The 16,821-nt window shown below is 44.1% G+C and overlaps 2 protein-coding genes across 2 annotated transcripts in view; one reads left to right on the top strand and one right to left on the bottom strand.

The window, feature by feature from the left end:
* ano8b (anoctamin 8b) overlaps positions 1-10,091 on the top strand; it is a 42,830-nt gene extending 32,739 nt beyond the window's left edge. The window contains exons 11-20 of the mRNA XM_061826110.1: positions 1,027-1,153; positions 1,307-1,362; positions 1,463-1,537; positions 1,663-1,910; positions 2,363-2,522; positions 2,832-3,221; positions 4,066-4,257; positions 4,334-4,465; positions 5,059-5,169; positions 6,621-10,091. Of these exons, the coding sequence (XP_061682094.1) occupies positions 1,027-1,153; positions 1,307-1,362; positions 1,463-1,537; positions 1,663-1,910; positions 2,363-2,522; positions 2,832-3,221; positions 4,066-4,257; positions 4,334-4,465; positions 5,059-5,169; positions 6,621-7,337 (2,208 nt within the window). The 3' untranslated portion in view covers positions 7,338-10,091. The remainder of the gene's footprint in view (positions 1-1,026; positions 1,154-1,306; positions 1,363-1,462; positions 1,538-1,662; positions 1,911-2,362; positions 2,523-2,831; positions 3,222-4,065; positions 4,258-4,333; positions 4,466-5,058; positions 5,170-6,620) is intronic.
* Positions 10,092-10,969: 878 nt separating this feature from the next.
* Positions 10,970-16,694, bottom strand: dda1 (DET1 and DDB1 associated 1). The gene is made up of 5 exons (XM_061826029.1): positions 16,278-16,694; positions 15,866-15,946; positions 15,721-15,772; positions 12,543-12,604; positions 10,970-12,457 (listed from the first exon to the last, which is right to left on the bottom strand). Exons 1-5 carry the CDS (start codon positions 16,284-16,286, stop codon positions 12,353-12,355), a joined length of 309 nt encoding a protein of 102 aa, XP_061682013.1. The 5' UTR covers positions 16,287-16,694; the 3' UTR covers positions 10,970-12,352.
* Positions 16,695-16,821: the final 127 nt, after the last annotated feature.

The following is a 16,821-nucleotide window of genomic DNA, read 5'->3' on the forward strand; positions in this document are numbered from 1 at the left end:
ACTTCGTTGCTGGGTCTGTTCTCAATAAAGAATAAGTCCCACGTAGTGATGGTGACACTCAGATTTTTTCAATACAAATACCAATATTTAAATAAATGACCCCTGGTTTTACACAAACTTGCATTCATTAACTATGATTGGGGGGTGGAGGGGGGAGACAGCGACTCGGCTCCTCGTACACGGAAGCGTATTGCGGCCACATGCACACACACACCTCTAAACCCCTCTGCGACAGACATTTGTTTTTTTTTTTAAATGCATTGTTCTCAAATGAGTCAACTTGGCATTATAAATACATCTTGGGAATTTGAGATTGAGAAGAATAATTCCTACCTGAAATGAAGCGATCGCTACACAGGCGTGTGTGTATTTTGGTTGGGCACCATCCTTCATGTTTGATTGCCTAAATCCATTGATATTTTCTGGTCTTTTCAGCTGCTATTCAATCGAATGATCTCTTTGAATATCCATTTCATCTGTTGTGACAACCAGCAGCACAACAGGTCTCGGATATTGTAAATATTCTCCTCCGGTTCAATGTCTCCCACAATGTCGAGCAGCTCTGTTTGACCGGCAATATGGTGCCGTGAAAATGGTGACGTCACGTGCACGAGCTCGATACTGCTCTCTAGGCTTCCCACTCGCAGAAAATTGAAGCTCGTTGAAATCTTCTTTTTGAATTTGTTTGATCCCGCTCGAAAAACACACGACGCGGACTGTATGCCATAAAAGCCTTTCCCGTGTCACTGACTGGATTCAAAATACTTCCATTTAATATTATACAGTATTTTCTTGGTGAAGAAAGTCCATTTTCTGTAGTTGTCTTCATTTGGGTCACACGGAAACCTGAACTTATCCCAGCCAACTTTGTGCAAAAGGTGAACACCACCAGCCAATCGCAGAGAGCCACTCCCATTCACACGCCTATGGAAAATGTTGAGTCTTGTGGGAAGAAGCCCGAGTACTTGGATGCTGTTGACCCAAGCGCGATAGATAAAAACCAAAAAAACCTTTGTGTCTACGCAGGAGTTTGTAATGGGGATCAAGGAAATGCCTCGGCTGGCTCGCTTCATCCCTAAAATAATGCTCGCTATCACTGTGACTGCATGCGATGAGGTGTACAGGAAAATTGCCTGCTGGCTCAATGACATGGGTAAGAGTTTATTTAATTGGTTGGAGCTTTAAGTACAGTATGCCTTTCACCAAAAAAAAAAAAGTATTGATTGCTATAAGAGCTGGTGAAAAGGAATATGAATGATTTCAATTCCAGTATCACACTAATTTGCCTCATGTCTCGTTTTCATAGAAAACTATCGACTCCAGAGTGCCTATGAGAAAAATCTCATCATCAAAATGGTTCTTGTGAGTGATCTATGATTCTTTGAAGTCTATCACCCCAACATGCTCTATTTTAGAATGGTTTTTGTTTCCCCACTTTGAAGAGATTTTATCTTTCCTACAGTTTCAGTTTGTGAATTCATATCTCAGCCTTTTTTACATTGGATTCTACCTCAAAGACATGGAGCGGCTCAAAGAGGTAAAATCCAAACGAGTGTGAAAATGTAAAATGTATTCTTTGAATGTATCTATTAAGTAATTAACTTGTCCCAGATGTATTTTCTTCTCCATTCAATATTGAAGAGTGTTTTTCCCCTTTGTCAGATGCTGGCCACTCTGCTCATCATCCGTCAGTTCCTTCAAAATGTGAAGGAGGTGCTGCAGCCTTACGTGTATGAGCGCCACAAGCTGGGCGAGCTCACTTTGCGAGCTCTGTGGGACCTGCTGCTCTCCTTGCTGCTAAAATACGCCAGGCTGGCGGCCGGGAAAGCGCAGGCCTCGCCCGCTGACCCGGCCATGCCAGGGCCCGGTCTGCGGGGCACGAGGCCTGGCGTGGGGCATACAGACAAAAGGTCAGATTATAAACATTAAGATATTATTTGTGTGAAGATCATCATGTTACATTTGAACTACTTAAACAAATGAACAATTCTATGTTGAAATTTGGCGGAACAGTGGAGCGATTGGTCAGAGCATCTGCCTCACAGTTCTGAGGGCCGGGGTTCAAATCCTGGCCCCGCCTCTGTGGAGTTTACAGGGGCTTTCTCCCGGTGGTCCGGTTTACCTCTCACATCCCAAAAAACAGCATTAATTGCCCCTAGGTATGATTGTGAGTACATATGGTTGTTTGTGTCCTGCGATTGGCTGGCAACCAGTTCAGGGTGTTCCTCCTACCCAAAGATAGCTAGGCTAGGCTCCAGCATTCCCGCAGCACTTGTGAGGATAAGCGCCTAAGAAAATGGATGGATTTGTAATTCACCGAGATGAACCTGTGTCACATCAGCTTGTCTTTATTTGCATTCAGGGAAAAGAAGTGTTTAAATGGAGGGTGCGGCGTGCCTGATGAGGAGGAGAGTGGCAAGAGAGACGAGGCTGACAGCGGGAGGTTCAGCGAAGGAGAAACCGACGAGGAAAATCTGATCGACTGCGGTTTGAAACTGAGGAAAGTCACCTTTATAGAAAAGGTACGCCGCTGTGCGTCAACTTGCTTTTCTCTGCTCATTGTAATGAAAGGTCAAAACCAGCATTTGGGCACAAGGCACAGATTTTAGATGAGAAGAAATCTTCAGTACACCACAAAACAAAAATGTCCCAAACAGCAGATACACTGGTTATGTACATTCTGGCATCTAGTGAAAAATAATTTGCATTGCTCCGCCTTTCACTGGCATAGAATGTGGACAAATGTACATTATTTAGAGTTGTAGAAAATAATATGTGGCTCAAAGTCATCATAATGCTTCAAAGAGCTTCTGTTGTGCTTTGTTGTTTAGATGGAGAGGAGGCAAGCATGTGGCGACCATCTCGTGGACAGCAGTTTTATGGAAGAGGGGAGTCCGATGATAGTGGAAAAAGGAATGGAGCCCAACTCTGTCTTTTCAGTGTGCGATGAGGATGTTGATAATGGCATCCACGACGTGAAGGAGACAGGCGGAGGTGTGGCGTGCGCAGCTGAAGGAATCAGCTACGTCGCTGCCGCCAGCGGCGCACTGCCTGCCGTCAGGGGTGAGCGCAGCGCATCCTTGCGAAATCGGAGAAGAGGCCGGAGCACCGAGCGGGGCCAGCACAGAACTAAGAGGGAGTCGTGGATTGACCCTCCGGAAGTGAAAGAGAGCACTACGCTCACTCAGGCGGAGATGGAGAGCTGCATGCAGACTTATGAGGTAAAGGGGACCAGTAGGTATACATTTGTTTTACAATTACTCTATAGTGGTGCCTCGACCTAGGACTAAACTGACTTTGAGTTTTTTGAGATACAAGGCCAATATTTTGCTGACTTTACGAGCAAAGATTTTTATGGAAGCAGATTTCACAACCAAGCCACATCCCGTCATTTTCGGCCTTCAAGCCGTGACTTTTTTCACTCGCTTTCACCTCTGCGGTTTATGTGGTGATGCAGCTCATTTGTGCATTTTTTTTCTAACGGCCGCAAGGAGGCACTCGAGCGGAAAAGGTAAGAATGAGACCGGTGGAATATATGTGCCGAGGAAATGACTTTTACCGGCCTGTTAGCTAACGCTAGCGCTGCGCTAGTGTTAAACTGTCTGTATACCGTTCTTTGTAAATATCTCGTGTTTGAATGTGGGGTTCAACGTGGGCACTTGCGGCTTTTGCACAGCTGCGGCGTATCTATGTACCAAATGGTATTTCGTTTACAAATGTACTCGGTAAGGCTTATAACCAGGTGCACTCTGTAGGCCGGGAATTACGGTAATTTTTCCTCATGAAAACTCTACTAGTTTTATGCTAACAGATAATGGGAAAGGCCATAGATGGGCTAAAAGAAGTCATATTGATATCATGGTAGTTATCAACCTTTAAACCAGCATTAATTCTCATATTTGCCAGTTGCCAGAATACTGACAAAATGAAAGAAAATGCATTTACTTGCTGTATTGATATATTCTCTTCTTCTCACATTTTGTGTCCTTGTGCTGTGGACAATGTACATGTGGTCCTCAAAAGTACTGCGCTTATGTGGAGTTAAAGTAGCTAATCATCTCTTAGGACACCTTCCAGGACTACCAGGAGATGTTTGTCCAGTTTGGCTACGTGGTGCTGTTCTCCTCGGCCTTCCCTCTGGCCGCCATGTGCGCACTCATCAACAACATCATCGAGATCCGCAGTGACGCCTTCAAGCTTTGCACGGGTCTGCAGAGGCCCTTTGGTCTCCGGGTGGAGAGCATTGGCCAGTGGCAGGTCGGAACAGACGCAAAATGATTCTGTTGTGGATGAGCGCGACTGGAATTTTTTTCCCCTCTCCTCCTGCTTGCAGTCTGCAATGGAAGCCGTGGGTGTGATCGCCATCATTGTGAACTGCTATCTGATTGGTCAGTGTGGTCAGCTGCAGCGCCTCTTCCCCTGGCTAAGCCCCGAGATGGCCATCATCTCAATTGTCATCCTTGAGGTACTACAACGCTTTTCTTTTTTATTGACCACCCCCAACAATATCGAGCTTTTTTTTGTACTACACCCTTTTGCCCTCTTTTTCAAAATCCGAGCTACACTTGTGTTTCCCCTGCCGGTGGTTGCAGTCATTTTGCCTGCCGTGCACCCGATCTGAGCCAACTTTAAATGTGATTTGTGCCAACGTTAAGTGCTTCTTATTTGGACCCCAGTGGTCTTCTCTTTAGCGCAGTTGTGTTTATAATGTAGCTAAAAGCACACCTTAGAGAAGACACATCCTCAGAAAGCAGAGGACTGTTGCGAGTCGTTTCCTTTGTCCTCAACTTCCCGTAACATATTTGTGTTCCGTCTCTGTGAGCCCAGAGCGCTGCAGCTGCCTAGAATAAGATAAGGTAAACAGCCCTTTAGCACTTCCTTGGCCTGATAAAGAAGTCAGCCTTATCTCAAGGAGAATGAAACAGCCCCAGTGATACACCGGAAAGTCAAGTCCCTTCCATTAATATGTAGACCGGCTCATTTATTTTGTCCCATATTTCATTTGAATGTTACTTGTGATGACCTCATCCTCCTGCCTGTCTGTCTGTCTACCCGCAGCACTTCGCCATCCTCTTGAAGTACGTCATCCATGTGGCCATTCCCGACATTCCGGCATGGGTCAGAGAGGAGATGGCTAAACTGGATTATCAGCGCAGGGAGGCCTTTAAGGTGAATTATTAGAAAGTATACATAAATGGGGCTTTTACTTTTATATGGACAAATTGGTGGAATCCCATGTACTTACGATGGGAACAGACTACAAGAGTTTCTATCCACAGTTCACCGTTGCTCACATGTTGGTGAGGGTAGGGTGAAAATGAAGGTGTTTGTGTGCGGCACGGTGGATCAGCTGGTAAAGCGTAGGCCTCACAGTTCTGAGGTCCTGGCTTTAATCCTGGACCTCCCTGTGTTAAGTTTGCATGTTCTCCCCGTGCCTGCGTGGGTTTCCTCCGCACACTCCGGTTTCCTCACACATCCCAAAAATATGTTAACTGGACACACTAAATTGCCTCTAGGTGTGATTGTGAGTGTGACTGTTTGTCTCTATGTGGCCTGTGATTGGCTGGCAACCAGTTCAGGGTGTACCCAGCCTCCTGCCCTTTGACAGCTGGGATAGGCTCCAGCACTCCCCGTGACCCTTGTGAGGATAAGCGGGAAAGAAAATGGATGGATGGATGGATGGATGGATGGCTGGGTAGAGACCCATCTCAAGCTGAGTTGCAATCAGTCAAACGTTTGAACTTTTAGAGGCGATACTGGAAGCAGTCGGGTACTCTCTGCTTGTCACCCGCCTAAAAAAACAACCGATGTAAAATACTCCGTGGGATGCCGTAAATAATGTCAGAAGATGTGGCCAGTCACTCACCCCCAATGACTTCTGCAGTTGCACATTGCCGAGTTGACTCTTCCACAATTCATCCCAAACATTTCTTTTTAATGAATTTCAGGCCGCACGGTGCACCCGACTAGTTTGGACGTCTGCTTCGCAGTTCAAATCCCGGCGTCATGTTTGTGGAGTTTGCATGTGCTCCGCCTGCCTGCGTGGGTTTCCTCTGGGGAATGTGGTTTCCCCTAACATCGCAAAAAATATGCACCCTAGCTTAATTGAAGACTAAATTTCCCATAAGTGTGAATGTGAGTGCAAATGCTTCGTTATTTCCATGTGCCATGCAATTGGCTGGCAGCAAGTTCAGGGTTTATCTCGCCCAAAGATAGCTTGGATAGGCGCATGCACACCTTGCAACCGTCGGGAGGATAAGTAGTGAAGAAAATCGATGGATGGGTGAATTAACTTTATTTAGGATTTGGGATATACTATTTTCTCTATGATGCCTTACTAAACAGGACAAATATGAATTAAAATCATCCTCACATGCCCAAGTTACTGACGTTTTTCCGCCGAGAGGCCTGAAATCAGCACATTCAAATTTCTCGAGCTTATCTGCGTCATTAGATCTGGCCTACCACTCTGCCCCTGGGCCAGCGCTATCAACATCAAAAATGTGCACTCTCACAAGTGGGTCCTCCACACAGAGCTAACCGATCACAGGAAAGGGGGTGACTGCATTTGCTTTCTGTGCGCAAACGTGATGGAGGACTGTGTTTCCCTCGCTCTGCAGAAGCACGAGCGTCAGGCCCAGCAGCACTACCAGCAGCTGCAGAGGAAGAAGAGGGAGGAGGAGGAGCGGCAGAGGCAAGCGGAGCACATGGCCCGTAGAGAAAGGGACCGGGATGACGGCAAGGGCGACGCCTCCGCCGAGCACCACCACGACAAAAGCCACGGCGGAAAATCGCGCTCTGGCGGCGGCGGGGGCGGGGGCGGCTCGGACAAGCCCAAGAGGCCCAGTTCACTGCTGGCCAACAACAACGTCATGAAGCTGAAGCAGATCATTCCGCTGCAGAGCAAGTTCTCCTCAGGTGGAGCCCGCTCCCCTCAGTCGCCCACGGAAGCCAAGCTTCCGGGCTTCCTCAGCTTCAAGTTCCTCAAATCACCCGAGAATAAAAAGGAGTCCGCGGCGGCCGCCGCCAACGGGAATACGGCATCGTCTTCTTCTTCTTCTTCATCAGGTAGCAGCTCACAGGAGCGTTCTCAGTCACCCAGCAAAGCCTTCAACCCCGGCAAATTGTTTAATTTCGGAAAATCCGAAGCGGGGGCGTGCGCGAACGGGGCGGCCCTGCCCAGACCTGGGGAGGGATCGTCATCGTCACAGACGTCAGAGAGACCGGCTTCCAGGTCCGACTTGAACGGCGTCCCGGATGAGATCCCCTCACCGGGAGGAGATGGCTTTGAGAACGGACACTCGAGTGATCTGGACGCTTCCGGCCCAAAAGTCTAGTCGCGCCTTCGGTTTCACCTGAACTGAAGAACTGACGTGAGAGTTGTGGCAACAGCAGGCCGCGCTCTGTTGGACTACTTGAAGTTGAAATTCATTCCTGTTGTTTTTGGTTGTCCTGAACAACAAGATACGCGTCACAACGTACACACAGGACACACATACACACACACACACAATCATGTCTGCAATACATAAAGAAATGCATGAGCTGCATTTCTTTGATTTTTAAGCCTTCAAAGCAAAAAGCTGTGATTCATAATTTCCTCTGTGGCCCAATGTGAGCAACTTCCAAAAACTAGGAAGGGGAAAAAAAAGAGTGTTTCTCAGTCATCTAAAATCAATACTATTGTTTTTAATAGAAATAATTGGCCCTTCTTTTTTTATGTGGGGGGGGGGGGCGAAAAGCAATATTAATCAATCTCTTAATTTTGTGTAATGCTGCAGTTTTTCTTGTGACACCCCCCCCTCCCTCTTGATGAATCACCAGCTTTATTTTCAAAGCTGAGGTGACGTCTAAGCTTTGTACACATCTTCCCATCTGTGGCAAGATGGGAATGATTTGAAACTACAGTCAACAGATTAGACAGTCCTGCTGTCGTTGTTTCTCAGAGAGTCAAAGAGGCGCGCAAAAAAAAAAAGGTCATGAAAAGAAGAAACTTTGAGCAAAAGGTAGACGCAACGCAAGTCCTGCTGCTGGACCGTAGCCCACCCCTCACAGGACAGATGGTTCTCCATTTCATGCTGTCGAAACACGCTTGGCGAGTGAGCGGCAATCAAAAGCGACGCCGCATTCGCCGCAGGAGAGCGCAGCCTGCCTCACATTATTATGCAAACGGGACTGGATAGTTTTCCTCTTTTCACTGTACACGCTATACAAGCAGAAAGACCCAAAAAATGGATTTATTTTTGCAAGGTGCTCTTATTTCTGAAGAGCTCCATGACAGGATTGCTTTATTAGTACTATTCATTTTAGTTTTGACCAAAATGGATGCTTTGTTCCACCCCCCAGTTTCTGCACTTTAGCCAACAGATGTGCTAAACGGATCTTTTACAGACAGAGCGGTTGTTTCCCAACCTTTTCTTTTGCATCACAGCAATCTCACAGTACACCAATCAACATGTATGCCACAAAACGTTAATAACACACTGAAATAACGATCTGATTTGATCTGAATTTACTCACAGATGGACTACTGGCCTGTGCAGTAAATATTACTCTGTTGTATGGCAGAAAGGTGGCATGGTGGATCAGCTGGTAAAGTGTTGGCCTCACAGTTGTGAGGAGCTGGGTTCGATCCCGGCCCTGCCTGTGTGGAATTTGCATGTTCTCCCCATGCCTGCCTCCGGTTTCCTCCCACATCCCCAAAACATGCAACATAAATTGGACACTCTAAATTGCCCCTAGGTGTGATTGTGAGTGCGACTGTTGGTGTCGATGTGCCCTGCGATTGGCTGTCGACCGGTTCAGGGTGTACTCCGCCTCCTGCCCGTTGACAGTTGAAATAGGCTCCGCCACTCCCCGCGACTCTCATGAGGATAAGCGGCAAAAGAAGATGGATTAATGGATGGATGGCAACAAGCGGATCCACAGGTTTGCAGACACGCCATCCAGTGGAAGATCATTTTATTTTTCTGGCTTCCACTGCCAATCATAGATAAATCTAGATCCATAATGTGAAATTGCATATCTCACGGCACACTTGACCAGCTCACAGGGCAGAAGAATGCGCAGCAGCTGCGGCTGGGATTCGGTGGACTAGCGCAGCTTCACAGCAAATTTCACAATCTAGTTTGAGAGACATGATCTATGCATTTCCACAACACTGTCACTGATGAGGATTTTGGCAATAACAGACGACACTGACCTGTAAGAATCACTCTGTCCACTTGTCACATGGCTGTTTGCGTTGTGCGTCATGTTGCCAATGTCATTATCTGTATCCGTAGAGGTGAGTGCGCCTCTCCTTATCCAGCGCTAACCTCATTTGATTCATTTTAACGCCAATTAACTCTCTTCTGCATTAACATGGACGTGATCGGTCCATCAACTTTATCGCCTCTGCATTAATGACAACTTTGTAAAAAAGACATCACATGCAATAAGGGAATAGACTAGATGATAAAGTTATGGATTGTTTTCAAATATTTGGAGGTGGGAGAAATACATTAAGTGCTTGGGTATGATTTTCCAGAGGAGCAAAGGAAAAAAATCAATAATGTGTAGCTGGGCTTAAGCTCAAAAACTCAAAATTTTCCATCAACGAATGCCTCCACGACTCAAATGGTCCACTTGAACGATTAAAAGAAGGCGCAAGGACTCGTGGAACAAGATTTTGACTCACTAGATACTTTTCAGGGAAACCACAAGTTCAGACTCCAGATATTGATCACGTTGACCACTTGTGGATTCAAACTAGCCTTTTTGTTTTGTTTTTGCTGCAGCAACATCAACGCATCATAATACTGTTTATATATCGACTTTGTTTGAAAATAAACGTAGAAATATGCCAGAGGGTCTGTTTCCTGCTTCACAAATGCACCCACCTGTTGGGGGAGCAGATTAAAAAAATAATTTTTGGGAGCATTCCGGAGCTGAAGAATTTTGAGGTTTCCCTGTAATTGTTGGACGTGAACATTTGCTTGTCTGCAACACCACAAATATCACAATCATCATCCATTAATGCCTCATTTACAGATCACCATCAGGCTCTTCCAATGTAACACCGAACAAAAACTCTTGAAGACTAACCGGGAACTGGGACTATTTATTTGTTTTAATTAATTTTGTCATATTTTTGTAAGATCTGAAGTTGATAGTTAATAAAACGATTTCAAATGGATCTCACGGGTTGTGATTGTGACCAACATTACCGTAATTTCCGGCCTACAAGTCGTGACTCCCCCCCACACGCTTTCAACCCTGCGGTATATGCGGCTAATTTGTGCATTTTTCTAAAGGCCTCAAGGGGGCACTCGAGCTGAATAGGTAAGAGAGAATATAGGTGCCGAGGAAGTGACTTTTACCAGCCATATTAGCACTGTGCTAGCGTGTTGCTGCTGTGTTACTGGCGTGTCTCTAATTTTTACCGGTAATTTTTTTTTTTTTTTTTTTCATTTATTTATTTTTTTAACCAGCCCTGTCAGCCCCGTGCTAGCATTAGCATTAAACTCTTTCTGTGTACTGTCTTTTTGTAAATATCTTGTTTCAATGTGGGCACTTGCATCTTTTACACAGCTGGAGCGTATGTATGTACAAAATGGTATTTCCTTTACAAAAGTACAAGGTGAGGCTTATAACCAGGTGCGCTCAGTAGGCCGGGAATAACTGTATTTATTTTTACTCCCTGAGAAGGGTTGCGTCAGGAAGGGCATCCGGCGTAAAAATTGTGCCAAACATATGTGCGTTCATCTGAGATGACACGCTGTGGCGACCCCGAAAGGGACAAGCCGAAAGAAACTTACTTATTTTTACTGCACTGTACATCTTCCCATTGATCACTCCATAGTTTGTTCTTCAGGATTATTTTACTATCAGTTTTTTTACGACCCACGCAAAATCACCCTGCAACCCACTTTTGGGTGCCGATCCACCAATGGAGTATCACTGCTCTAAAGCACCACATGACAACAAATATGTCAGTCCAGTTTTATTTCAGCAAAGCTAGAAAAAACAAAACAAACAAAAAAAAAATCATCTAACACAAGATTGGGAAAAGGCTTCATGTGTCGTAGAACAGTCTTAGCAGAAGCATCATATGGCTGAAACTGACTGGATATTTACACAACGGGTAGCGGGAGTTGATGGACCTCATTTGTTGTAATCTCCATCACATATATTTGTACATATGTGTGTGTGTGTGTGTATATATATATATATATATATATATATATATATACACATATACATATATCTTTACTCAGTATTGTAATGGACAACTAAAGGACCAAGCAGAGATGTGAACTGCATTTGGCTGCATGCTAAAAACAACCTCTTTTAACGCCGCACCACGGAACTATCAAAGTCACCAAAACGAAGGTGATGAATCCAAACAGCGGTGACCAGTCGTAAGGCCTCTAAGGCTAACAATCCAGAAATGCCAAGGGAGGGGGTCTGGAGGGGGAAATAAAAAGGCAAGGCCAGGATCACATCTACTCTGCACTGAGGCTCCACTCTTACATTGTACACCTCTTTTATAATGTACCTAAATACACATATTTAACAAGTGCATTTTAAATTAAATTATGGAATTGACATTTATTTACAAAAAAAATGTTTGCTCAAACTAGGAAATCCAACATTAAGTTGTAGAATATGCACGTCCTTTGACATATTAGCCTCACTTAGATGATAGGTGCAAGATGCATGTGGGGAGATTTTTTGTGAAGTCCGACCAAAAACCAAGAACCAAATGGAGCGGTGTTTCTACTTTTGTGCTGTTCTTCGCATTCCGTTCTCGGTTGAGTGGACTCAAACCAGCGGGGAAAAACGTCGCCATTGTTACAGAGTGGGGCAGTGAAAGTGAGAAGGGGGGGGGGGGGGCACTTTGGCAGGCAGGAAGCGCATTGCCGTACTTCAACAATAAACAAGAAGTCCAATTGGGACCGTTTTAAGACTCGACTCGGCAAGCCACTCGTCAAGTTTAAAACTGCCTTTTCGACACATCGGCTACCACACATGTACAGCACGATACACACACAGCTCAGCATGCATACAAACATACATGACACAGTACACGGATCCTATCACAACAAAAGGCATATGCAACCGGGCCCAAGGAGGGTTTTTTTTCTTCAGTTCTCAAAGAGTCCGTTTAAAAGTGTGGATTTCTTTTACTTCACAGTGAAGCCCTCTTAGTTTACCCACCGAATATCCCGGCCTATGAGACGCGCGGCCCCTTGCCCGAAACAGAGTGGCCGCACGCTGTCACTGAGGTGGGAATAATTTTTTTTTTTTTTTCGTTTTGATTGGCTATGCCCTGCACACACAGACACATACAACACAAAACTACACACATTTATGAGTCTTCATTCATTTCTTGGCTGTCTGTCCTGGCAATCTTTCTTGGGGGCGCAGGGCTGTCGCCCTCCCCTTGCTCCTGTTCCCGTTTCTTTGCTGCATTCTGCACATCAAAAGGGAGGGTTACTAATCCGCGAGGCTGAGCATCAACTTCAAGAAACCAGCTCCGCCCATCTAAACAGGCTCACCTCTTTGTCCCACTGATGATGGAGGTAGCGCAGAAGGATGTTGGTTTTCTCTGTGACGATAACTGAGGCGCAAGGGGGGGGGGGGGGAGACAAAAAAACCAATCACATACATGCAACAGGGTACAGCACTCGCAAACATCACAAAATTGAAGTGGGGAAAACTGCTGTACAGCTGGTCAGTGTAGGAAATAAAATGAGATCTGACGGCAGATAGTTCAAATACGGTAATTTCTGGCCTACAAGTCGCGACTTTTTTCACACACTTTCAACCCTGCGGTTTATGTGACTTTTTCCGGCCCTGTTAGCTAGCGTTGGCGCTAGCTTTAGAGCAGCGCTAGCGTTAGCACTAGTGTTAACACCACGCTAGCGTTAAACTTTCTGTGTACCATCTTTCTTTGTAAATATCTCATGTTTCGTATGCATGTACCAAATGGTATTTCCCTTAAAAATGTACTTGGTGAGGCTTGTAAGCAGGTGTGCTCTGTAGGCCGGGAATTACGGTATCTTGTAGGAATCTTGGTGCAACACACATGGCTCCCAAAGATGGGAAGTGAGTTCCTGAATAAATCCCACTCCCAGACAGTGGTGTTGATGTTGCAATACGGCTCACAATGCACAAGAAAAACCAATAGGCTTGAGCTACTTTGTATCATTACAGCAGGCTTGCTTTTTGTTCGGCTTGGCGCCTCAGACTCTGCTGCGTTTAAAAGTACACATTTTTAAAAAACTTGAGAAACACAAGTCGGGTTTTAAAATGCCCCAAATAAATTGAAGGCATTTATTCCTCACTCAGCCATCTTCCCGGATGTGAGTGGGCTTGTACCAACCACCAAGTGAGCAGTCACTCAAATATTAATTGACCAAAAGTACGTCAATGCGAATGCAATATTAAATGCACGCGTTTTGATAGTCTTTTGCTGTTTATTCCCTTTCACATTCAATTGATGAACTGCCTAAGTGTCTAACAAACCAGGTCGCATACATTTTGACCATTGTATGCATTGTATGATGGAAGCATTTTTTGATAATAGTGACAAATAAGCATTTGAGTTCAAGAATGGAAAGATATTCCTTTGAATGCCACTTCTTAAAAAAAAAAAAAAAAAAGACTACCTAAAGCAGTGATTTCCAACCTCTATAGAGCCATTTTACAATTGAAAAATTCCATGACATACCAACAAAAGTAAAATGTCAGCAAAGATTTATCAATTAATTACTGTATGAACTTCCTGCCATCTAATAGAAGAGGATTTTTTGTCTGTCATTGTGCCTCACTGCCATAAATAGATGAATAAAGATGCATTATTTCTTGGAAATCAACTTTTTTTTTTTAGCAATTACATAAAATTGGATAACTTCCCACGGCACACCTGAAGAGCGCTCATGGCACAATAATGTACCCCGCCACACTGTTTGGGAATCACTGACCTAAAGTAAATTCTTTAAAGTGGGTTTTCTCGGGTGCAATAAAAATCGTTGAATTCTTTATAAGATGGGTTGAAATCTGCGATTGGAAGACGGCCATTGATTTGCTCTCTTGAAGTCAGCATCTTCCACCAATTGGGTGACTGACTTAAATCAGATGCACCACTCAAATTATTGGGATTACGGTGAAATTTCAAGATGAGCCAAAACATCTGTAGGTAAACTTTCATTTCCACAAATTGACCAAAAAAACCTCGAAACACGTCCACTTCTTCACCTTCCCGTGACTTTGTAGTAATACGCTGACGACACTGGAAGATCACTGGCAACAACCCTCTTCAAATATCCCGTTTGAAGCCTCGCTGGGGCGAGGGACGTCTTGGTCTTATGATGTAAATGTGAGTATGACCTTAGAAATGCATTTATAATTGAGCCACAAAAGTTATTGGTCCATCCATGGAAGAAACACCCAAATTAGAGTAGATAACACCCCCCCCCCCCAACTTAAATGAGGGTAACCTCTACATGATCCCACTCGTGGCCATCTGCAATTATTTTCATTATGATAAGCGCACTGCTCATTTCAATCATATTTACTAAGCTTTCACTCCAGTTTAGTTGTTGGAGTAACAATGTGACACATGGCCACCACCTCTGTGGAATTTTCTACAAATCATGAAATGAGCCCTTCAAACACCTCTAGAAATTCTTCTTTAGTGCAAGAGAGAGAAAAAAAAATAATTAATACTTTCACGGTATGCTATTTTAAACTGTACTTTTATTTTTTTAACAATATATTTTGTTGTCATTTTTATTCTTTTTCTACACCCACTTTAAATGTTTTATCTCTTTGAATTAAAATCATTTTAAGCATTTAATCATATTGAGTGACCTTGTGTATGAAATGCAACTCTGCCATCCATTCAACTTTTCTGATTATAAATGTTCCATTTGTACAATGTCAGTCATGTTTTTGTGTGTGTTTTTTTTTCCTTTTTTTTTTAAGGCAAGTAAACTGCTTGAAACTCCTGTAATTTGTGAGACACACCATTTTACAGCTGGATCTTTTTAACTAAAATGTGTCACTCAACTGGAGAAGCCATTCGCTTAGTAACAGATGAAACAAACAGGTCCAGGATACATGTTGACAAACAATAATGTAATCTGGTGTTAGTCAACTGAAAAAAGATTAAGATTCAATTGTTGATATCACACAAACACACCCACACAAAACTCAAATTCCCCAGAAGCCATTTTCCAATTTTCAACCTTCTTTGGCACTATACTCAGGTTGAAGTGGCCATTTTAAGCATTTCATATTTGACTTTTGTTGCTACTTGCAAAAGTTTTAGTTTTTTTTTTTTTAAGGATTTTGTGCTGTTTAAGTCAGGGTTAGGGTGAGTGGCCACTTTGTATGTCATCCATCGAGAATTTTTGATAAAGTGAAGCCCGCATTTAGATAAACTGTGTATAATTTTTATCCACGTTTAGAAGAAGCCTGATCTGAATATCTAAGAATATCTGGTCATTATTTAGTCTTTTCCCACTGTCGTAGTACATATACAAAATCACTTGCGAGCAAAACAATTTTGGAAATGTGTCACTTGAATCATCCAGTCTAACACCAACCTGAGACATAACATTAACTTCCATTTTTGAGGACAAAAAAATTGAATAGTAGAGTACCTAACAAAAAATGAGTTCGCTGAATTTAGATTAATTCTACATATTTCACCCAGAGATTGGCACTCACTCTGTTCAGAAGGGTATTCACGTGTTGGAAGATAGACAGAGGGCCTCCGATTCTGCAGAGGACAGAAAAATGAATTTGTTATGTGAATACGATCACATTTTGGTAGGTTAAGTGAGAACAGAAACCAGGACTGAAGCGTACTTACAGATGCTTTACAAACAGAGTCTGCGTGAAACCTACTGAAGTTTGTTTTATTGTAGACGGGAAGCCCTTTTAGGAAATCTGCCTGTGGATAGAGCCATGAGTTGGATTATTATCTTCCGAACTATTTTAAACCTGAATACTATCCAATGGGTTGTATCGCCAAGTCATCGTGACCACACATCGCTCTCCGACCCATCCCCGCCCAAAAAAAAACAAACATAAATTTCAACGAATTTGATCTATTGACACTCCAACTGCGGAGTGCTGGATGATGCTGGATTGACCTCAGTGATGAGAATAATGACGTGAATCTAGTCCTACCGGCATCTAGCGGCTCATGGTTTTTTTTAACGTGATCTCAGCCCTAATGACAGCAGCTCTGTAATCGGTATGTAGTAATATAGATATTATACCTTTTCCATGACAACAGTCGAAGAAAATCACACGTCGCTGGAACGACCGTGGAGCTCGTCTCGGGTACAGCAGCACACGTCGTGATAGCAGGCCGGCACTCGAAAGTGTTTACGACTGTGTCACCGATAGCCGAGCTAGTTTACGAAACGAGACACAGACAGGACTCTTCTAAATCGGGTGGCACGTGCCACACAAGCGCAAAGCTGCCACTCAAACCGCTATTTTCATTCATTAGAGAATACACAATTTGTACGTAGAACTATATCGCTCCTAAATGAAGTCCAGGTTGACATTGCATCAAGTAGCGGAACTGCTAGTTAATGAGGAGCTCCAGAGCTAGCACGATAGCAGTCGCTGCTCCTTTAGACCGCGCCCCGGAAACGCTCGTAGGGCTCATGGCAGGACCTGCTGACGTTGCACTAGCGTCGACCAGCGGCTGGAGGTCGTATTACAAGCACTCCTGTCTCATCAGCAGTAAAATGCAGGGCAAATTCGGCACAATTAGCTGGAATTAACACTTTGATTTTTTTTTTGTTCTTCATA

The sequence above is a fragment of the Syngnathoides biaculeatus genome, chromosome 7 (genome assembly GCF_019802595.1).
Source record: "Syngnathoides biaculeatus isolate LvHL_M chromosome 7, ASM1980259v1, whole genome shotgun sequence".
NCBI lineage: Eukaryota > Metazoa > Chordata > Actinopteri > Syngnathiformes > Syngnathidae > Syngnathoides > Syngnathoides biaculeatus.

Bases quoted from the DNA above. Each gene is read 5' to 3' on its own strand.
- dda1 (XM_061826029.1), bottom strand. The intron at 15,773-15,865 runs GTAAGTACGCTT...TGTCCTCTGCAG, and splicing joins ACTCTGTTTGTAAAGCATCT to AATCGGAGGCCCTCTGTCTA. The intron at 12,458-12,542 runs GTGAGCCTGTTT...TTTGATGTGCAG, and splicing joins ATCATCAGTGGGACAAAGAG to AATGCAGCAAAGAAACGGGA.